Raw genomic sequence first — 22,750 nt, forward strand, 5'->3', positions numbered from 1 at the left:
TTTAGGTGGTTTTGGTTAATAATTTGTGGTATCAGTACCTGCATGTTAACGCACTCTTTTGCTAAAGTGAGTCGTTTACATATAAATTATAAAAAAGAAAATTTAGAGTTCAGTTTTTTTTTTTTTGAGTTTTTTTTTTAAAATTAAAATCGATAGTGATTTAGGGTTTTTCATTAAATTTTTTTATTTTTCTTTTTTGACGTAGAGTTCAATCCAAGATTTTGGACTCTACTCAAAATCTCGGAGTTAAAATCTAATATGAAGCCTCTACAAAATTCACTCTACACTTTAGAAGAGAAAATACCCTTTACATAGGGGTAAATACCCTTTAAATCGGGGACTAACTTTATTATAAATTAAAATAATTTTTTTATAAATTAACAGAACTTTATTATGAATTAAAATGATTTTCTCATAAATTTTAAAACACTCTCGGTTTCCATCAAAAAACTGTTTTTTTAAAGAATCTAAACCTAATTATCTCTTATAAAAATATACGTAAATTATAATAAATAATAAATAATTTGATAATAATGTAAAATTTGTACTTAATTTTATACCGACTGACAATTTATTTAATGATATTTGACAAACTTCAATAACTAACTACTCTATATGAACTTATTTTTATACTCTTTTCATTTATGTATGATGTTTGTAACACCACATTAAGTTGCGATAATAAGTGTTACCAAGTACATGTAAATATATAAGATCAATTGACTTTAGATATCAACTCACAATATTTTTTCATTTTTATTATCAAAATTTTATGTTATTGTTAATACTATTACCAAAATAAGGATATATACATACTTATTATTATTATTATTTTGATTGTGAAAGTTGACATGCTAGTGTTGCAAAAAAATAAAAAATAAAAAATAAAACAATGTTTGCTACTATAAACGTTTACTACTGTAAAAGAAAAGGGTTTGGAAAACTAGGAAATCAAATGTCTGACCTCTTGAAATTGTTTTGAGATTAGGAGGCATCAACTGTGGCAACAAATATCGTTAATTAGGATATAAATTCTAATAAGTTCAAATACATGGAGTGTAAATTAATAAGAGTAGTGTATCCCACATTTTAAAATAAAGCAAGACAACTATATTCCATATTTTAAAATAAAATTTACCCAATTTAGGCAAAATGATAGCGTAAAGTCAGTCAATACACTTATACACATAAAGTTTTTTCTTTTTTTAAGAATAAATTGAATAATATATATATATATATACATCTCTTTTGGAATGGTCGAATACATTGGGCGTAGAAAATCAGGTCCATCAATAAAGCAATTAAGCAGAAAAAGTAGATCAAATGTGCCACGTCGTACTATACTGTGAGTAGGCCCCACCTGAAAAAGTGAGTTCAAAAGTCAGCTTTACGCCAACCCCATGATCCACTCCCACTACATTGAGCACACGTGTCCAGGACAGTATACGTGTGAAGCATCGCCTGGGGGGAAGGCACCTAAAGAATCTTCTTCTACTGGCTGTGCTTTTCGCTGGTTAGATGAACACTAGCTCTGCAGCTGACACGTGTGCTCGGCAAAAGTTAAGTATCTCTTTTCTTTTCTCGTGTGGCTCCTAGCCGTGTGATTAGATAGGATCAACAATAAAGAATTAATATAAAGTGAGATACTTTTTTTCGAAAGTCAAAATAATTTTATGCGCGCAAAACTAAATGATTAATAATATTTACAATAAAAAGGTTAATTCCTTTAGAAAATAAAGAAAAAAATGTTAGGTTAATAGCATTTTTTCTTTTGGAAGTGGGTTTTCCTTTCCTAATTTATTTTGTTATTTTTTTTCAGTTTCTGTTTACAATCATAAGGTTTTGAAAATAGAAATGCATGGGGTTTGATAAGTTTTGTCTTGGACCTGATCAATTATGATGATATTTAGGCACACATGATTATAGATAAGATTATCCAATAAATGACAAGAAAGGGCAAAAATATCTATATATTGAAGTTGGATTTGTTGAAAAATTTTCTTTTCAATAAACATATGTGTCCATTTTGTAATATTATTATTTGAATTAAAAGAAGGAGGAGAGAGGGAGGATAGGTTGCAGCTAAGAACATTGAGAAGGGACAAGGGAGAAATGTTAAAATCAATACACAAATAATTATTTATTGCTTTATGGTTGAAACTGTAAATTGATAGGAGGGATATTTGTAAAAAAACGGAAAGGTTTGTTTTGGGCTTTATGTGTTAGTACTTGGTTTGTAGTTTGGGCCATGGGGAGACCTAAAGCATTTGGGCCTTCTTGTAAATGATCATAATTCCCCCAACTAGATTCTTAGTCAGTAGTACCATGTAGTACGTAGCCTTCCCAACAGCATATTACAGAGTTAAACGCACAGAGTATCTTAGTAACTCCTCTATGTTTGTTACTGACAAAGTTGAATACACAGAGTACCTTAACTGATCCTCTGTGTTGTTACTTCACTTTTACAGTTTTACCCTTCCAGTTCAAAGTTATATATGTCAGCTAAAGTGAAATTATGTATCTCTGAAATAGAGGTTTTACCATTTTCTGTATTGTCAATTGTGCGTGTGGTTGATTGGTACCATCACCCATGGCTTTTTGTCAATGTGAATGGAAGGCCAATATAAAATATGCCATGCACTCATTTAGGGGCTTAAAATGCATATTTGGTTCTTTTTCACATAAACATCATGGGGTTTGAAATTTATTTTTAGCATTATGGTTGACTAGTACCATGACTTGAAGGTAGCACTAAAAGCTAGCAAGCCAATTAAGGCCAACACGGCTCGTGGATCGATTTGGTTGAAAACTAAGACAGTGCCACACCACCTTCTTTCAATTTAATACTCATTTCCATATTACCAATATGCCAACCCAAACGCGTAGAATGCCTTTTTGTTAGTGATTGTAAGTCAAAATTCGACATTTCTTGGTTATTGTTTCTTTTTTGTTTGTTTGTTTGACGTACGTACGTTACCCCAGAAAGAACGCCCTCTACCATTAGTTATCTTCTTGAGTAGACAATTTGATCACCATCTTTGTCTATAATATTGACCAAACCCACTTAATTTGTTCTATCCGAGTCTCTTCCATCTCATACTACGTAAGCATGTAAAAATTTATAAACTTAAAGCCAACAAGACATGTATTCATCAGTCACAACAATGGGGTTGAATATTTAGCATGTTATCAGAGTGGGCTTTGAAATTTTGGGGGTCTGAAATGAAATACAAAAATGGGTACATAATCATTTATGTATATTCACGTATTTTTTATTTTTATTTGATAAGTAGTCAAAAAAATAAGGCAGTTTTCTTATTTACTTACTTTTAAGACCGAGACTACATGTTATAAATCAATTGATTTAAATTAAAAATTTAATAATATCTACAACTAAAACACGAAATATGAAGAAATGACAAATAGACCACCAAATTGTTTTCTTTTATATTATTTCATGGTTGGGAGACTTGGTCTCTGTCACTTAACCAAAGTAATCAAGAGCTAAAAATAAAAGAAAAGGTGAAAAATTTTGGTAATTAAAGAAAAGTGGGCCAAGCCCATCTAAGTGTCCCACAAAATCATGCACACATCATTGTACTAGTAGTTCCCAACAGAAAATAGAAGCCCATTCGAGGCAGAAGTAGCCCACGTAATCCTTACACAACGTGTCGCTCGGAATTCACATAGCGTGTATCAACGAACCAAATCATCTTTACATTTACACGAACAAAACACAAAGGAAAGAGCTCTTCATAGTCATGAGTTCTTTGAGAAAGAAAATGTGATGATAAAACAAAGCACCAGTAAATGACTCTTTCCTGTCCGCTCTGCTTCCTCTGCTTTCACAACCTCTCTAAGCCGGCCTAGCCTCATCCCAATTCCCACTTCCAAATTTTCACAGACCATTTTCTCTCAACTTCTCAACTCTTTGATTGAATCTGAATCGGATATTGAATTTGAGATTTCAAGGTACGAAGGTTTTGGTTTCGATTTGGATTCATTTGGCCACCGACGAGTTCCGATCTTCAGCTGCAATCGAGTTTTCTTGTTCTTTTTGATATTCTGCGAGGTGGGTCGATCTGCTTTTGGGGTATAGATTGCTGGGGTTGATCTGATTTTTGCTGATTGGATTGGTGGGATTGAATCACGGATTTGGTATCACAATTCTGGGTTCATTTTGAAATGGTATATTTCCATAGCTCAATCTCGGTCTGCAACTCCGTTGACCAAAACACTCCCATGTCGGATTCTATGAGTTTAACCGACCCAGGTGCTAAATCTAAGCAAACCAATCACGTACACAGGAGCAGGAAGATACCCAATTCTCCAAATTACTCAAAAGTCCCTGCTTGCAATCGATCTCGATCGGCTGCAATTGATGTTATATTGTTTATTGCTGTGGTTGGTGCTTGTGGATATTTGCTATTCCCATATGTGAAGATTATATATGTTAAGACCATTGAAATTTCTGGAATAATTATGTATGTGCTGAGGGAGGAGGTTTCTCAGGCTCCTCTGGTGTATGGATCTATGGGACTTAGCATTTGTTGTGCAGCATTGGCTGCTTGGGCTCTTTTGGTTTGTACCAGTAGGAAATGTGGGAATCCCAATTGCAAGGGCCTCCGAAAGGCGGCTGAATTTGATATTCAGTTGGAGACAGAGGAGTGTGTGAAGAACTCAGCTTCATTGGCCAAGGATGGAGTCAAGAAGGGCCTATTCGAATTGCCCCGCGATCACCACCGCGAGTTGGAGGCCGAACTTAAAAAGATGGCACCTCCTAATGGAAGAGCAGTGCTCGTTTTTCGGGCAAGGTGTGGGTGTTCTGTTGGTAAATTGGAAGTTCCGGGGCCGAAGAAGTATAAAAAGATCAAGAAGTAGTATTAATGTGCTTCTTAAACCATAGGGAGTAAAAGGATGAATACAGGAGTAGTCATAATGCAGAGAATAGTGCCTTTCTGTTGGCAGTCTTCTCGGAACATTGTTGTCTTTAAATAAGCTAGCTCATTGAATAAGTTGTAAGGATTATATACCCTCGGTTATAGTGGGGAATATATTACAATCCCTTATTTAATTTCCCTTTTGCTTTTTTATGATTATATGTTTATTTAAGTTTCTTTTGTTGAATCTGAAATTGTCATTTGGTTCTCCACTGCTGCAGTTATTCAGTTCCTTTTCTCTTTTATAGGTCATGATTCGTCTATGAGGTCCGTTTATCTTTAATGATTTGTCCATATTCCAAGCACATGGATCCAGTTGTTATGTCCTGGCCTTGACAGAGAACACTAATATGTTAGTCGAAGTTAAATTTATCATTCTTTGATCAGACTAGTCAGTTTACCCTATTTAGTTGCTTAGAAGTAAGTGCTCAGGGATAGTGATTAAAATGTCAATAAGGATACTAATCGCTTGCCTGTTTTCTAGTGTATTATACTTTCATTGCAGAGCTCAGTTTGATTCCCTATTTCTCCAGTTATTGTTGAAACTTACAGCTTGATTGGCTATGTAGACTTATACTAGCAGGAAATTTTTTGCATACATATTATGCCAATAACAGTAACCCGGACACCTTGCTTTGGCATAAAAGATGCTTTCCAGTTTGATGAGGTAAACTCAAGTGTGATCGATCTCCAAAAGGAACTAACAATTGATTGGGACAGCATGTATTTGTCTACTTATGTCTGCACCACACTGCAGGTTTACTAATCTTGCTTGATCTAAGTAATATTATGCTTCAGATTAGCTTAATCTGATAATACAGAGTTCTTTAGTGATTCACTGGCAAGTCAATATCTTATAGCTAGCGTATATGCACAACTCCCAGAAGAGTGTTAGATGATACTATGAAGTCTTACTTTTCCATTGTAGTGAATTACACCCATTTGAAGAGTAAAATCTTAAATTTTCTAGGCAGTCATGGACTATCAGATGCATTCTATAATTGCAGTGACCGAAAGTATGACCATATTCTGAGTTGTTCACCGGAATGTGTAAAGTTAGATCTTTTCAAGCCCTTGTTAACTCAATTCCATGAGGTAGAATTCATTTGAGAAGTTTACTGCTTATTGTAGGTTGCGAAAAAATCATGTTTCTCAAATTCATTATGTTTATTTGGGGTTCTAAATTCTTTGATATCTCTGGTTTTTAAAGGGAAGATTAAGACTTATCCTTCTGTACTGTCTATGGCCAATATTCAACTCCGTAGAGTAGCAGAGACTTTCATATTTGAAAATCTTCCCATGGCATGGTTTAGGTCAGAAAGGATTAGAATAATGATATCATTTGGTTGTGATGGTGCAAGGGACCAATGGTTGATTGGTCTTTTCAGAGCAAGATTCCTTGTTGCTCTACTGGTTCGCCGGCCACCCATAGATACCTGGTTTCGTGGACACAAGTTCTTTACCAAATATTCATGGTGGACTTTGTGGTTAGAATGCTAGCCCTGTATTTACATTGTTGTTCCCTCTTATAGGCAGACGCATTTCCTCCTTTTGTGATGATTTGCTAATTGGGACGATTTGGTATTTGCTTGTCCCTTTGTTGAGGAAGAAAAGTGACAGCGGTAAGGTTTATAATTCTGTCACCATTTCAACTGAACTTCAAGATGTTTATGGCCTCTGTACTTTAAATCTCGTCACTTGGCTGAAATTGCAACAAAAATTCAATGAGGGTAATGCGTTTGCCATTTGAATCACACAAGTAAGAACAACGAAAGCCAAAAACAGGCATCAGACATTTTTCATATAAATAAATGATAAAAGGATATAAATTAAAGTTCAAAAATCCCTTTCTACTAAAACTCAACTTTACAAGATTTTAAGTCATCATTAACATAAAAAATAGATCTCAACTCATCACAATTAAATCCAAAATAACAGTGATTAAATATAAATTATATAGACACTGTGCAAGCAGCTCTGTCAGTATCTAAGCTGTTTGCGATTGCTGATTTGTGGGGTGCCCCAGACTCAATATCTTTGTAGTTTTCACACTGTAATCTGGTAGTGCATCTTATAATTGTGTTTATGTTTTTTGATTTTCAAGTACATTGAACCCAATTTTAACTATCTGATGTATATGTTGCTAGCTAAATATAGTACATCTCTTCTCAAAAGACAAAAAATGGTTCTTAATTGCCAGATAAAAAAAAAAAAAAAAACCTAATACTTAATTGTCTAAGGTTAGCAAGAAACGCAGCGTTTTTGGCCTCTCTAACTTGAAGCCTGCATAGATATTAGAAACTGGAAGTTGGAAGTTAGGCAGAAGTTTGAACTACCCGCATCGACTACTCCGGCGGAAATCCCAATGCTGATCCTCTCTCATAAACCAACGACCCCTGCGAACCCCACACTTTTCATTACACCATGAACGTCATTGCTCTCTTCTCAACCATAACGTCGTCGTTTCACTCTCTTCTCGTAGACTCCGACCTTAACAGAGTCCCTGCTGTTCTTTCTAAAGGTACCATCTTTTCTCAGCTCCATTTCTTCTTATTCACTGATTTGGTTCCACTTCTTAATCATGGAGATCCCACTGTTACTGTACCAAAACATAGCATTGGATCAGATTCAGAGTAGCTGTAGCTTCCCTTCTTCTTCTTTATCAGATCCTAAGTTTTTCAGGCAGAGATCTTTGTTTTCTGGGTACGGTTTTTCACTCAATAGGAGAAAATGGAGGAACCCTTTTTCTCAAATTAGGTGTTCCTCGGTGGAACAAGAGCTAAAGCCACGCCCAAAGCCCATACCTTCCAAAATTGACGTTGATGAACCAAAAGCAGCGCCTTTGGGAGAGACCCAGATCGTAAAACCCAGTTCTGGTATTTGTAGTCAGATAGAGAAGTTGGTTTTGTATAAGAGGTACAGAGAAGCACTTGAATTGTTCGAAATTTTGGAGCTTGACGGTGGTTATGAGGCGGGTAGTAGCACATACGACGCGTTAGTGAGTGCTTGCATTAGTTTAAAATCTATTAGAGGAGTGAAGAGGGTTTCTAATTACATGATTAGTAATGGGTTTGAATCGGATCAGTATATGAGGAACAGGGTGCTGCTTATGCATGTGAAATGCGGCATGATGATTGACGCACGTAGGTTATTCGAGGAAATGCCGGAGAGGAACTTGGTTTCTTGGAACACGATAATTGGGGGCCTTGTGGACTCTGGGGATTACATGGAGGCCTTTCAGTTGTTTCTAATTATGTGGCAGGAGATTTCTGATGGTGGGTCCCGCACGTTTGCCACGATGATTCGGGCATCGGCTGGGTTAGGACTCATTTTCGCCGGAAGACAGTTTCATTCATGTTCTTTGAAGATGGGTGTAGGTGCTGATATTTTCGTGTCTTGTGCATTAATTGATATGTATAGCAAGTGTGGGAGTATTGAAGATGCTCACTGTGTTTTTGATGAGATGCCAGAGAAGACAACTGTAGGATGGAATTCCATCATAGCAGGTTATGCACTTCATGGTTACAGTGAGGAAGCTCTCAGTATGTACTATGATATGCGTGATTCTGGTGTTCAGATGGACCATTTTACATTTTCCATAATCATAAGAATCTGTGCTAGGTTGGCTTCATTAGAACATGCTAAGCAAGCTCATGCAGGTCTAGTTCGTCACGGTTTTGGGTTAGATATAGTGGCAAACACATCACTCGTGGACTTTTATAGCAAATGGGGAAGGATAGAAGATGCTCGCCATGTTTTTGATAAGATGCCTCGCAAGAATGTCATATCTTGGAATGCCTTGATTGCTGGATATGGTAATCATGGTCGGGGTGATGAGGCTGTGGAGATGTTTGAGAAGATGCTTCAGGAAGGAATGGTACCCAACCATGTTACCTTTCTTGCGGTATTGTCTGCTTGCAGCCATTCAGGTTTATCAGAACGTGGATGGGAGATTTTTGAATCAATGAGCAGGGATCACAAGATTAAGCCCCGTGCAATGCATTATGCTTGTATGATTGAATTGCTAGGTCAAGAGGGGCTTTTAGATGAAGCCTTTGCACTAATAAGAAATGCTCCCTTTAAGCCTACAACAAACATGTGGGCTGCCCTGCTAACAGCTTGTCGGATCCATGAGAATTTAGAGCTTGGAAACTTTTCTGCTGAACAACTTTATGGGATGGAGCCTGATAAGCTAAGTAATTATGTTGTGCTCTTAAATATATACAACAGTTCTGGGAGGTTGAAGGAAGCTGCTGCTGTTGTACAGACTTTGAGAAGAAAGGGTTTGAGAATGCTTCCAGCATGCAGTTGGATTGAAGTTAAAAAACAGGTACATACTTTCCGTTCTGGAGATAAAAGCCATGTCCAAACAAGAGAGATTTACAAGAAAGTGGATGACTTGATGATCAAGATTACAAAAAATGGTTACATCCCTGAGGAGAAATATCTACTTCCTGATGTAGATGAACAGGAGCGGGTATTATTTTACCACAGTGAGAAACTGGCTATAGCTTATGGACTGATCAGCACTTCGGATGGGACACCACTGCAAATTGTGCAGAGCCATCGCATTTGTGGAGACTGCCATTCCACAATTAAGTTAATAGCTATGGTTACTAAACGGGAAATTGTTGTGCGGGACGCCAGCAGATTCCACCATTTCAAAGATGGGAGTTGTTCTTGTGGGAATTACTGGTGATGGCAAAATTACTTTATTGAAGGACCAATTAACTTTGCTATCAGATATCTCTGCCTTAGAGATGATACTATTTATTGTAAACATACAATAAGGTCAATGAATAGAAACCAGAGTTCTTTTCCTCTGACTTACAAAAATTGTTGTTTTAGTTTTTTGAGCCTTGTTTTTTCTTGTTTTACATTTGTAGCTCCGAAGGAAGGTTATCTGTTGTCTCATTTCCAAAATCTGACTTGCTACAGAAGAATTTTTCCTTCCTTCTTCTTCTTGTCTCTCCATTTTGGTTGGTAAAACAAGGATACAAGTAACTGTGATACTATGAATCAGAAACAGCTATACTGTGCAGTGACCCTACAACTGCTATGCTGATTCCAAGGTTGTTCCTAGTCACAGAGCTTGGGTTGGCTAACAATGGAGTTGCAGCAATGAAAATAGAGGGCTACTAACTGTGTTATAGGAGTTATGCTATATTGTAGAACTGTAGTGAGTCTGCTAGTGTAATGATAGAATTTTGTAATCGTCTTCCTCCAGGAAGCTTCTTTTTTTTTTTTTTGGTAATGTTGATTGATTGAAGAAATATTCAGTTCAAGGATTGTATTTATACATCATTTCCTTTTCTGCATTCCTTTCTTTGCAGCCATTCTAAGCAACTCAAGAGTGATCCTTTCGTGGTCTTGTAGCCAAAAAACTATTTAGAAATTGAATCAAGCTCAACCCTATGTGTAAAATCGAATCTGAGCAACTCAAGCCCAAGATCATATATTCATCATATCATAGTCATGAATTCAAGAACTTATTATACGGAACTTATTGTGAAGAACCCTTATACAATTTTATAATTTTTCTAATGTACGAGAAATGAATATGATTTTTGTTTTTGGCTAGAACAATATAAAAATAGATAAGAAATTATATTATATAATTGTAATAATGTCATGTGGACACATGGTATAATCAATTCATGTGTTATGTGTTATAATATAGGTAAACATTATTAATATTATTCTATTAAAATATAAATCTGTTATTCACTTATGTTATAATACATAGAATTGTTATATCATGTATGTTATGATTATACAAAATAATTTTTTCAAGAAGATAGACAGAGATAAAAAAAGAGATACACATTATTACTACCACTCCCATATCTACAGTCTACTAGTACTAGTAACTAGACTCCCACTTTATCTGGCCAAAAAAAAAAGACTCCCACTTTCGAAAGCCCATAACCGGTCCACTTGAACCGGCACTAACCCGGTTCACAAACGCCTCTCTCTCCTTCTCCTCCCCTGAGACAACAACACATTAACACAGAAGACAAGCGAGGAGAAGAGAAGAGAAGCGAAGAGAAGAGAAACAGATATAAAAAAGCGTCCGTACCTGAAAATTGGTGTTTTTGTAGAGACTAGGAACCACCCACCTCCTCCTTCATCAAAACCCTAACTCGCAGGAGTTGCATGGATCCGTCCGGGTCCACTCCTTTCGACATATTTGAGATTTATCGCCGATACTGTGGTAATTAATTTGCTGCAACCCTTTTTTATTTGTTTCTTTAATATTCCTTTCACGCTCTTCTTCATCGATTGTATGCTCAAAATTCATATTCAGCTTCAATTCTTTTTCTCAAGATTGTAATTTGCTATGAAATTTGAATCTTTCGTAGTTTTCTTCTTCTTCATCTTCTTGTTTTTTTTTTCTCCCTTTAATAAGCATATATCCCTTCAGCTTCAATTTAAATAACCGACCTTCTTAGCATATATCCCTTCTGCCTGGGTTGGTATAAAATTTTTGTTTGGTTGCCGAGAAAATGTACAAAGGGGTACTCTACTTTGTGGTGTTTTCCTTTCCTGGAGTTGGGTCGGTGGCTATTCTCTGTTTGATTGATGAGGGAATGTGGAAAGGGGCATTTCTAGTTTCAGAAGTTGGTTTTTTCAGTCTTTGCCACATGTGAATACCTGCACTGAGCTAACTTTAATACGTGTGTTTGCTTGTTTGAGGTTCCATTATGTGAAAAACGCAGCTTTCTGTTTCTCAGTACATATAGGAAGTTTAGGGTTTTACTTTTTCTGATCTTTTGTCGATTACCAATTTCATTGCCTGAAACTTTCATCATTTTTTATTAGAAACTGTTATGCTAGCATTTGTCAGTGAATTACTTAAAAAGGTTTGGATTACCTTTAACTATCTTATGAAATGAAGGAAATGCACTCCTTGATTCGATTTAACTTGTCCTTGACCATACATCCTCAAAAGCTCCTCCTGTAAGCAGAACAAATAGCTTTGTTTTTGTTAGGGTATTTTCTGAAATTCCAGTTTTCAATTTAATGAGATATGAGTTGTTTTAATCATCAGTTCTGTAATGTAAAGTATATCCAATCATTTTAATAATTTCAATTTGGATTATTGGTAAGTCTCAAGTAAATTATGCCTGTTATATTGCAGATATCAGAACAGGAAATGGATATGGCCATGGGGAAGGTTACAGACAAAACGATGAATCACAGATGGCCAAATATTCAAGGGAGGCATTAATTCAGCTCTTAAATCTGGTGGAGTCGAAACTGGATGCAAGGTATAGAATCTCTTTATACAAGCTAGAGTTATAAAATAGTCCATAACTTGGAGCGTCCTTAGGAAGTGGCCATCCTGCATCCTGCTATATAGCAATTTTCTAATTTAAGTAACAGTCTGACACTTAAATTTAGAATTGGAGCATTTTGTTTCCTCTTTTTGTTATCAGTTTTGGATAACCTAGAGTGTTCACTTTGACAGGATATCATTTTTTGATGAAGTTTCCAAACTAATTTCAAGGCTAGAATTGGTGGTGAGATTTCTTTCATATAAGTTTTTTAAGCAGATATTTGTTAATGATGAGTGATTTCTAATTGATCTATTTGCATATTGCCCACTCTTAAATGAGTGCTTTATATGCTATTGGTGTGTTAAATGAGTTCTCTAAATCTGTGATTTGTAGGTAGACTTTTCTGAATTCTCGCGCTTGTATGATTTTGTTTTTTTCTTGTGCCGGGAAAATGGTCAGAAGAATATCAGTAAGTTTTCTTATTTTATTCAACTCATTATAATATTTCTTAACCTTTTCTGTTAATTCCCTACAATAGCCATATGAACCCCATTTTCCTTCCTTTTCTCTGGAATTATTTGCAGCTGTAAATAAGGCGGTTACTGCATGGAGATTAGTCTTAGCTGGGAGGTTTCGTTTGCTGAATCAATGGTGTGATTTTGTTGAGGTACAAACTTGCTAAGATGGCTACAACTCAATGCTTGTAATCTTTGTTACAATACAATTATTCTGTGGAACTAATGGGTTTCATTAATGATGATCATGGCTAGAACCAAGAATTTGTTGTTCCTTTGCCATGCTGTTTTTATTTATAAAGCAAAGTTTCATCAGTGTAGTGGCTTTGTAAACGAGGTTAAAACTTGTGCCCACAGTTAAACCTCTTGGAAGATGACTATGTTTTTCTGTGATATTGCCAATTGTTTTGAGCGAATTTTTTGTACCTTCTGTGTTTATTGTGTGTCACATACCTTTCCTCCCCGCCCACTAGGCCCATGGACATAATTTTTTTCCGTATAGTGAAAGAGAAATCATTTTATAGTCAATGTCAGCTTTCTTCCTTTGGGAAATGGGAAATGACTTTATAAAACTGCTATATGTTAAGTGCCAAATTACTGTTAAATATAATGATTCATGTGCATGCGTGTTTCTGTGTTTCAAGGCAACTAATCTTTAGTATTCCTTTTAGAAAAATCAGCGGCATAACATCTCTGAAGATACCTGGCGGCAAGTTTTAGCTTTTAGCCGGTGTGTGCATGAAAATTTGGAAGGGTATGATCCTGAAGGTATATATCATCAATTTTTTTTTTTTTTTAATGATTGTGTTAGTTCCATTCTGCTGTTGATGCTCAATCTTTCTTTCTATTTAAATATATTACTGACTGAAATAATCTTTAATTAAAGAAAACGATACAAATTCCTGCAGTTCAAATTGCCCTTTGAGTCTACTAATATGAGATATCTCATTCTTATTACTATTTGTTCTCTCCTTGGCTTAACCTCCATGTAGTTTTTATTTTTTAATTGATTTACTGTCTGGTTGTTTTGGCCATTGATACTCTTTCAATCATTTTGTTATTGATCTCTTGTTGCATTTAAAATGACCAGAGCTGTTTTGGGTTCTTTGTGTAAATGCCCTATTTGTAAATTTCAGGTTCCATGGCAAAGTTAAATTTTATCTGATTAACACTAATGAACATTATTTTAATTTTCTAGAGATCTAGGAAGTATGTGATTATGCCTCTGATTGTGTCTTCTATGTTGGCCAGCCAAAGAAATGGTGAATATTTACCTCATCATTTGTAGCATACCCTTTGTGGATTACTGGAATTTCCTATATTGATTGGTTAAGATCATCTGTGTCGGTGCACCTGAAATTTCCACCTTTAAGCATTTGACTTTCATTTTGTTTTGGGTGTGTGAGTTCTGTAAGAAGACTGCATTGATAGTTTATGTTATCTCATCTAAGAAAAAAGTGTAGCTGAGTTAAAAGTAATTTTGTTCATTGCTTTAATTAATTTTGTAGGAGCTTGGCCTGTCTTAATTGATGACTTCGTTGAGCATATGTACAGGTTTGATTTCTATACCCTCGCTATGTTTGCTCCTTTGGGCCAAATGGCATCTCCTCTCCTTATAAGTTTTGGGGTGGAGTGTGACTGTCTGAGGCTGTGAATATATCTGAGATTGATGACCCTCCATAAATGAATAGATGAATAAATAGATAAAACATATAACAATACTGGTAGATAGTAATGCTAGGGAGAGGAGATAAAACCATTGAAACTATAGTTTTGTTATTCATTTTGAAGGCATAATTCCTATGCATTTTGTCTTGCAGGGTTTCAGGATCTAATGATAAATCTAACTTCTGTAACTGTGGGGATTCTGAATCCTGGTCATGCATATATGATGACCCTCTTCCAGGTATGCCAATCACTATACTCACACGCGCAGTCTCCATTGTGTCCTCTACCTTATATGTGATGGAATGTAAGCCTTAAGCTTTCACCCTAATTATATTGTGGTTTTATTGCAGGCTTGAAGACTCTTCCTGGTTTGAAGAGGAAGTTACCCGGGGACCTTCAAATTGATGAAATGGGGTCATCAACCACCCTCTTCCCACACTGTACAGACTCGAATCCTACATTGGGATTTAAGAGAAGTCGGCCGACATCTTACACACCATCAAACTGGGAGGATAGTACACCAGGAAATACTGTAGATGAGTGCATGGAAATCATTAGACATAGCAGTCCATTGAATTCTTCTAAATCTCCGTGTGCAGTTGAAGGTTGTCTGCTGAAGGGCTTTGCAGGTCTCTTTTCAACACGTTCCTGTCTGCAGTTTGATCGGGAGAGGGAAGTTTCATTTACATAGAAAGTCACAAATGTCAACAAGTATCTTTCATGAGGAGATACAGTTTGACATATTTGTATGATTCGGGATGCAATTATAGTTTGTTTACTGGGAATGTCTTGTCTTATTGATTTGTTGGCTGAGTGTTAATAGTCTTCCATTGAGATTAATAAAATCAATAAATTTAATTTGTTTTCTGATGTATTTAAGATATATCGTCTGAATCTTAAGCATTAATGATATTGGGGAGGCCAATTGAAATGGAAGTAGTCCAGACCAAAAAAAAATGGAAGTAATGATTTTCTTTTTCCTCTCCCTCCTCTTCCAATGTTTTGTGTAGATTACATTGTCCAGGCAGTAATGATCTGATATTATTAATTAAAGTGCTTCAGACTAAGAAATGTGTCATGCATGCCTTGCTTGATCAGATAATTGGCCAACAGGCTACAAAAGCTGACTTGGTCAAATTTTATCTTTTCCAGGCTTAAAGAATTCCTGTGTCGAACATATTGAATATTAGATGATTTTTCATTTCCAGAATTCCAGTAATAGAAAATAAGTAAATGTGAAAAAAGAAAAAATCAATACTGATTAAAAAAACTTAGTGAGGAACAATCATCACCCTTTCACTACCCATAAAATGGAACACTTTTGCATGCTGGACTGACAGTACAAAGAGTATCCATGGGATTGATCGGAGAAATAAAGGGAGGAATAAAATCTTTTAACAATATTTACATGGTAACAACTTCCGTAGTTTTTTTTTTGGCCACTTAACAACTTCCGTAGTTACTTTCCCTAACAGAACCCAAGCTTATCAATATTCTAGGATGGAGCTCGCAAAAGGTCAAAATCGTAGCCACCAAGCAACAATAGCTCACCATTGGTACTTTGCGGCTACAAGAACCTCCTCATAATTCTGAGCAGCACGGTCCCAACTAAGGTCTTGCATCATCCCTCGTCTCTGGATTCCTTCCCAACTCTGCTTGAACTCTCGGTAAGTGAATAAGCAGTTCCCTAATGCATGGATTAGCTTGCCTGTATCAGCACTGTCAAATGTCCACCCAAGTCCTGACTCTTCGTATGGATTGAAAGGCTGCACGGTGTCTCTCAGTCCACCAACAGCATGAACAACTGGAACTGTCCCGTAGTTCATAGCATATAGTTGGTTCAGTCCACAAGGCTCAAATCTCGATGGCATGAGCAAAATGTCTGCACCGGCAGTTATCCTGTGAGCTGTTTGTACAGAAAAACCAACCCATCCCCTGACCTTGTCTCGGTGATGATGTTCAACCTCCCTGAGCATCTGTTCCAGGTCAGGTCTTCCCGTGCCTAACATGACTAGTTGCACATCCTGATCCATCATCCACGGAATTGCCTCTGCTATGAGATCAACTCCTTTCTGGTGATCCAGCCTCCCAATGAAACCAATTACAGGGACATCCTCACGGACTGGCAAACCCAGCTCCCTCTGTAAGGCTGCCTTACACTGACTCTTGCCAGTCTTAAGTGTCTCCAGGGAGTAGTTTGTGTAACCATCTAACGTCAAGAAAAAATCAAATTGTGGGTTCCAGTCTTTCGTATCAATGCCATTAACAATGCCCCTGAATTTCCAGTCATTCTCATTTATGATCCCATGTAATCCCCAACCACCTTCAGGTGTTTTAAGCTCCCAGGAATATCCATGACTTACAGTAACCACCCGGTCTGCTGTCTTTAAACCAGCTGCAAAGATATTGAAGTGCTCACCTCCAACAGGGTCATACATTCTGAAAAGGTCCAGGTAGTGTCCTGGAAGATCAACGTAGGAGAAATCAGCTACTGGCCCCCGACCCTGGATAAAATACAATAGTACATAATTCATAAAACTTCATAATTATATTCTATACTAATAATTGTTAGTACTATGATGACATTCAAAACCTTTAAAACAACTTATGGTGTTCTGGAATTTGCTTGAAAAGGCAGAAAATTCCAATTAACAACGATTGAATAATCTTCCCAACTCAATAAGTGGTTTTGGCCCATCTTTGCAATTTATCCATTTTGGGATGTTTATGCTTTTACATGCAGTATAAGAATGGAAATAACTCATATTGCTTTACATGCCAAATGGCCAAAAAGTGTGGACAAGTCAATCTAGTTTGAGTGCAATCTCATAAGCACAGGTTATTCATGCTATCAACTCTGCAGTCTACTCTATATAACCAGTAAAACAGTTCAGCCTACTGTATAGATATTGTTTGAGCTTTCTATCTAACCTAAAGGATTCTGGATTAGCTCGAGTTTCCATTAGACAATAAAATGACTTAAGAATTAGATTTAGTTAAATGAATTTATCAAAGGAACAAACCTGGTGAGCTATGTTATGGATTACAAGGATGGACCTTGTAAATGTCATTAATCCATTGTCTCGATAGTATGCCTTCAAATACACCGGCAACAATGCAGTATGCCAATCATTTGCAATGAAAGCCAAGTTTCCATCACCATAGCAAACTCCACCACAGGGAACATGCCAAGGGACCTGCAACAAGTAGTTTTTACTGTATGGCATCTAAGCAGATAAAAAGGACAAAGAAATAGCTTCTGTAAAACTGACTTCAACATAATATTCCAGCCCAACAAAGAAAAAAACTGACTTCACTATTAATAAAGACCATTTATATAACCCAGTATTATAGGTGAGTTGCTATTTTAACATATCTTGCTGCATGCTGCATTCTGTACTTCTGTCCTCCGAACACTAGCTTCATATAAAATGTCTATATATCGATGAAAAACGTTAAGGCACCAGTCATGGGAACCAGAAAACAGGTTTACAACATAGGAGATGGAGATCAGGGTGGCCTATACCTATTTTAGGCATCAGGCAAGGGTAGTAATTTTATTAGAAATTAGGGCTTTTCTTATTTTAGTGGGATTTTATTTCCTTGTCTTGGTCGGATTATTGTTAGATTGCCTACAAACCACACTTATTTCCTAGCCAATCAATAATGAGAAGACAAGATTAAAGTAGTTGCCTAAAGTTTTGTCCAAGTTTGCTTTTTTATCTTTTCTCTCCCTGTCTACATCAGAAGTCTGTTGGTGAAATGATTAGTTTACACAGAATCAGCAGCAGGTGAAACTCACTGTCTGGTGAATCCACCACAGGAAGTTTGCTATAGAAAATCTAATTAGAAAACATTTGCCTACCTGCTTGTGATCATTTTATTAATCTATTTGTTTATTTTTCCTTGCTTCTGACATGAAATAGATCAGGGTGAAGAGGTAAGGTGTATGCAACACAGATTCTTTGGTCTAAACATCTGGAACCCTGAAATCTGTTTGTAATAATATGATAGCCATTACACAAAGTAATGTTTGAGAAAGGAAACTAGGATCTCCTTATTTGACTCTATGGGCATTGAGCCAGTGTACCTCAACAGCTGCCTTGCAAAATAACACCATACGTTTTAAAATATCCTGCACCATAAAACCAAAGAGATGTAAGACTCAATGTGCTTTGAAGTGACACGCAAACAACAGTGATCCACGTTACAGTGGGAACCAATTGAAGCTAAAATGACAACAAATATCTCACCTCACGCTTTCCTCCGTATATATCAGGCTCCATGTGACGAAACATAGGCGAGTCAATGAAGACAAAATCTACACCATCAATATAGGCTTGGAAGTAAGCTACTTCCAAATCCTGTAAAAGTAAGTTATTTGTTACAAAATGGGTAGTTAAAGCCTATCTAATTCAGAACTTGATAGAATATTAGTTACGATTAAATGCTGCAGACCTGGCCATCAACTTTATATACTTTCCGAACTCCTGCATCTTGGGGTTCAGCATAATTACCATAGCGAGGTGCCACAACCTGAGAGAGAGAGAGAGAGAGAGAGAGAGAGAGAGAGAGAGAGGAAACTCAGCTCATTTTCCATGAAATTACTCAACAAGGAACTTCCGGAATTGAGTTTCTCTTTGGTACAAGGCGAAATAATATTTTTTATTCTATAGTAATACTTCCAATTTCAAATATTATAAAAGAGAAAAGCATTACCATAACCCTATGTCCACGCCGAGCCAAAGCCTTTGGTAACGCCCCAGCAACATCTCCAAGCCCACCTACAAGAACTCTTCATTATCAGTCTCTAAATCATAGACATGCATAGGTACACACGTACGGGTGCAGGCATGGGTGTTCATAAACATTTATTATGTAACTAAAATAGTCTGCTACATCCGTACAAGGATCATTGTCTACCCTATAAATGATATTGCCATCTCATGTTCTGGGGCTTGCCGAACATTACCTGTTTTTGACCATGGAGCACATTCTGCCGCTACCAATATGACATTCATGACATTGGCCCCAGCCAAAGGAGGGGGCTTTACGTCTTCACCCGTAAGATCAGTTGCCCCATTATTGGCCTCTTCTAAACTTGGCTTTTTCAGATCTGCATGCTCTTCATCTTCTAGACTGGACGTCTCAGCAGTAGTTGGAATAAAAGTTGGCAGAGCATCAGACCACTCTGTCTTGGAACTAGTCTTATGCACATGCTTCGTAGACTCTACCTCAGAGGGAGCCTTATCAAGAGCATCTTTTAGAGTGGACGTCTCAGCGGTATTTGAAACAAAAGATGGCAGAGCATCAGACGACTCTGTACTGGAACTAGGCTTCTTCACATGCTTCACGGACTCTACCTCAGAGGGAGCCTTATTAAGAGGTAAAGTTTCTCCATGATCCTTGTCCATTGACTCCATTTCATCAAATCCTCTACTAACAACAGAAGGTACAGTTTCTAATTCCTTTTCTGCTGTCTTGGAACTAGTCTTATTCACATGCTTCGTGGACTCTACCTCAGAGGGAGCCTTATTAAGAGGTAAAGCTTCTCCATGTTCCTTGTCCATTTCATTAAATCCACTACTAACAACAGAAGGTACAGTTTCTAATTTCTTTTCAGCAGTTGAATAACCAAAGCTGCTTGAACTAATGCTAATACTTTGGTCTTCAACAGTATTGCTAACACTAGCTGAAGAACTTTCTACATTTAGTAATGAGTTTTCCCCTTGTTCAAAAGATGCTTCGTCTTCTTCTTCATCTATAGTACTGTTTTTTATAGAAGATACCAATTTCCTTCTCTCAGCAATCTGCAAAACACAAATGTGCTTCTTTTAACCTCCTTAACTACTAAAAAGAAAAAAGGAAAAAAAAAAGCTAACCTTTGCCCTATAACTAATTATTTCCATTATTAAAGAGAGTAATGGCAGAAATTACCTGTTGAAGTAGGTCTCTCTGCATAGCGAGAACCTTCTTACTCTTTTCAATGGTGGCCTGAAGCGCATCCTCTGACTCACCACTGTCCTCACCTTCCACAGAGCCTTTACGAATGGCTCTAAGAGGCTTAATCCTCCAAAGCTGCCCTTTTGTGCACCAACTAATCTGTCCACTACACAATCCCACAACTCCTGAGTACCCATTTGCTGAACCATTGATACCACTAACTTGAATGGACCTCCTCGGCCGATGCGTGAAGAATGCGAATCCGAGTCGGCGATTTTTCTTGCTGTGAAGAAGCACAGAGCTATCAGTCTTGGTCTCTATGATAAAAGGCAGAGACCCTATGGAAGCCATAAGGGAGTGTTCGACGAATTGCCTCTGAGAACTAGCAAGAGTTCACAGGCTGAGGACGCAGAGATGATTCAGCGGAAATGAAGGCAAACCCAGTTGACGAAATTGAAAAAGAAACAAACCCAATAGAGGAATTGATGGGTGAGTGATGGCCAAGTGAACAATGAGTGAGAATCGGAGAAAGAGAAACCATGGACAGGAAGAAAAGGAAGAACACAATCGCTGTGGACGGTCGTTGAGATGGGTCACAGGAGAGGGGGAAATCATGGAGGGGTTTAAGAGGCTCAAATTGGATGGAAACCTGGGGAGCAAAGGAGTGTTGCCAAACAATTTTGGATGATACACATCAAATGGCCAGAAATAAGTCCTTCCCACAATGTGATTCTTCTGCCAGAAATTCGGGTCTGTGGTTGGGCCTGGGCTTCTTGACAAGGCCCTTGTTCTGTTGTGACAATGCCATAAACGCATAAAATACCAACCTTACAAATTACTATTATTTATATTATTCGTTTAAAACGTGGTAGCTTAATAATGAGTCTGAGTCACCACCAGCTCAGTCTTCAGTGGCACTGATCGACTTCTATCTGTAATAAGAACACAAACGAATTTCACGTTGTGCTATTTTTTTGTATTTGACAGTTACTTACCCTTTTGCCTTTTTCTTCTAGTCTACTTGACTTGACTTACTTTGGATCTGGGGGACTTTTCCAATAAAATGGATGATGATTGAAAATTTGTGGGATGGTATGCAACATTAATTAGAATAGAATTTGCATAAAGGATTTGTTTATTTTATATCCTTAAAAGGTGTACAGATAACTTTTTTTTGTGGTAATTATATAAAGATAACTTCCCAATTCCCATCAACACAATCTTCCTTTTTCTTATTTGAGAAAAGTTAATTATGTTTTACTGAAAATATAAAGAAAGAGAAGTAAAAAGTAACATTTCAGAGAGAACAAAATGGAAGTTAACTCAATGATGTTGTTGACCCCATGGAGTAATGATAGTTTTGGAGAGCCCATATACAATGGGCCAGGCTTAGCTTTTCATTATGATGGCCCATTTCTCAGCTGTTGCTAAATTGGCTATTGTTTTGATGGTATTCAACTTAACCGTGGCCCATGGGCCAATGGCGTACTGTACTTGATGTTATTGCTATTGACAATGCCATAAACGATCTGTAACCCACAAATCTGATCAGTGCACCTAACACTAAAAAAAACTCTGCCTTTTTTTACTTGATTATGTTTAAATTGTTTAAATTTATTATTTTTAATTCTCATTACAAACCATAGCCAAAGTGGGATCATTCTTGAGTTTTCACCATACTTGTAAGGGGTGATTGATTGTTTGATATGGGGTGTGGACACAAATGAATTAAGCTTTTAGAGAAACATATAAAGCAACTAGCTTAAACTAAAATAAATAAACAACAGCTCACTGAAAAGTATATAAATTCAGTTCATCCAGATATTATATAGAAAACTTTATGACAGTTTGAAGTTACACATATATATATAGCTTCTTCACTTATTGTATGTATGTTCCCTTGTTCAGCGAATCAGTGGTGAGTCGCAACACTCTGAGCAATATGGCTCTGGGTTGTACAAACACAAGCAACATGCACATGTCCCGTCACATTTGATTGATTTTTAACTCCATTTTAAGAGATCAGCCAAAGCAAATTAATGATCTCTTATGTTTGCTGGCTATCTAGTACATTAATAAATAAGGTACCAAATACCAAATCATGGTGCAGTTAAAAAGAATGAAAAAAGAAAAAAAAATCATAATTAATTAAGCATTGCAAGACAGTGGTTATCTCCAAATTAAGAGTAATGTTAATTACATGCAATCCTATATATATATGGATCACAATAATTCAATTACACAGATCTTAAGAAGCAATATATAGCAACTTTAATTACTAGCCTAATTAATATTCCATTACATCGATCACTAAAACTATGGCAACCAGATAGACACACACATATAGAAACACAAAGACGTACGTACGTACCACAGTGACTAAAATCTTAAAAAAAACACAGAC

The 22,750-nt window shown here is 36.7% G+C and overlaps 4 protein-coding genes across 4 annotated transcripts; 3 read left to right on the forward strand and 1 right to left on the reverse strand.

The window, feature by feature from the left end:
* The first annotated feature begins 3,668 nt into the window (after nucleotides 1-3,668).
* LOC147288555 (Ribosomal protein L34e superfamily protein) lies at nucleotides 3,669-5,127 on the forward strand. The gene has a single exon (XM_086240647.1). It carries the CDS (start codon nucleotides 4,186-4,188, stop codon nucleotides 4,879-4,881), a length of 696 nt encoding a protein of 231 aa, XP_086096773.1. The 5' UTR covers nucleotides 3,669-4,185; the 3' UTR covers nucleotides 4,882-5,127.
* A 2,088-nt stretch (nucleotides 5,128-7,215) lies between these two features.
* Nucleotides 7,216-10,147, forward strand: EMB3141 (Pentatricopeptide repeat (PPR-like) superfamily protein). Its single transcript, XM_086241137.1, has one exon. It carries the CDS (start codon nucleotides 7,522-7,524, stop codon nucleotides 9,637-9,639), a length of 2,118 nt encoding a protein of 705 aa, XP_086097263.1. The 5' UTR covers nucleotides 7,216-7,521; the 3' UTR covers nucleotides 9,640-10,147.
* Nucleotides 10,148-10,895: 748 nt separating this feature from the next.
* On the forward strand, nucleotides 10,896-15,275 carry AAR3 (defective in cullin neddylation protein (DUF298)). The gene is made up of 9 exons (XM_086241360.1): nucleotides 10,896-11,154; nucleotides 12,082-12,211; nucleotides 12,412-12,463; nucleotides 12,614-12,689; nucleotides 12,805-12,887; nucleotides 13,407-13,503; nucleotides 14,244-14,289; nucleotides 14,556-14,641; nucleotides 14,754-15,275. The coding sequence occupies exons 1-9, from the start codon at nucleotides 11,097-11,099 to the stop codon at nucleotides 15,092-15,094; spliced, it is 969 nt and encodes a 322-aa protein (XP_086097486.1). The 5' UTR covers nucleotides 10,896-11,096; the 3' UTR covers nucleotides 15,095-15,275.
* A 301-nt stretch (nucleotides 15,276-15,576) lies between these two features.
* SS2 (starch synthase 2) lies at nucleotides 15,577-21,051 on the reverse strand. The gene is made up of 8 exons (XM_086239669.1): nucleotides 20,341-21,051; nucleotides 19,376-20,213; nucleotides 19,123-19,187; nucleotides 18,862-18,939; nucleotides 18,657-18,767; nucleotides 18,494-18,538; nucleotides 17,427-17,600; nucleotides 15,577-16,907 (listed from the first exon to the last, which is right to left on the reverse strand). Exons 1-8 carry the CDS (start codon nucleotides 20,695-20,697, stop codon nucleotides 15,951-15,953), a joined length of 2,625 nt encoding a protein of 874 aa, XP_086095795.1. The 5' UTR covers nucleotides 20,698-21,051; the 3' UTR covers nucleotides 15,577-15,950.
* Between the last annotated feature and the right edge of the window lie 1,699 nt (nucleotides 21,052-22,750).

This window comes from Dryas octopetala, chromosome 4 (genome assembly GCF_963921425.1).
Source record: "Dryas octopetala chromosome 4, drDryOcto1.1, whole genome shotgun sequence".
Lineage (NCBI taxonomy): Eukaryota > Viridiplantae > Streptophyta > Magnoliopsida > Rosales > Rosaceae > Dryas > Dryas octopetala.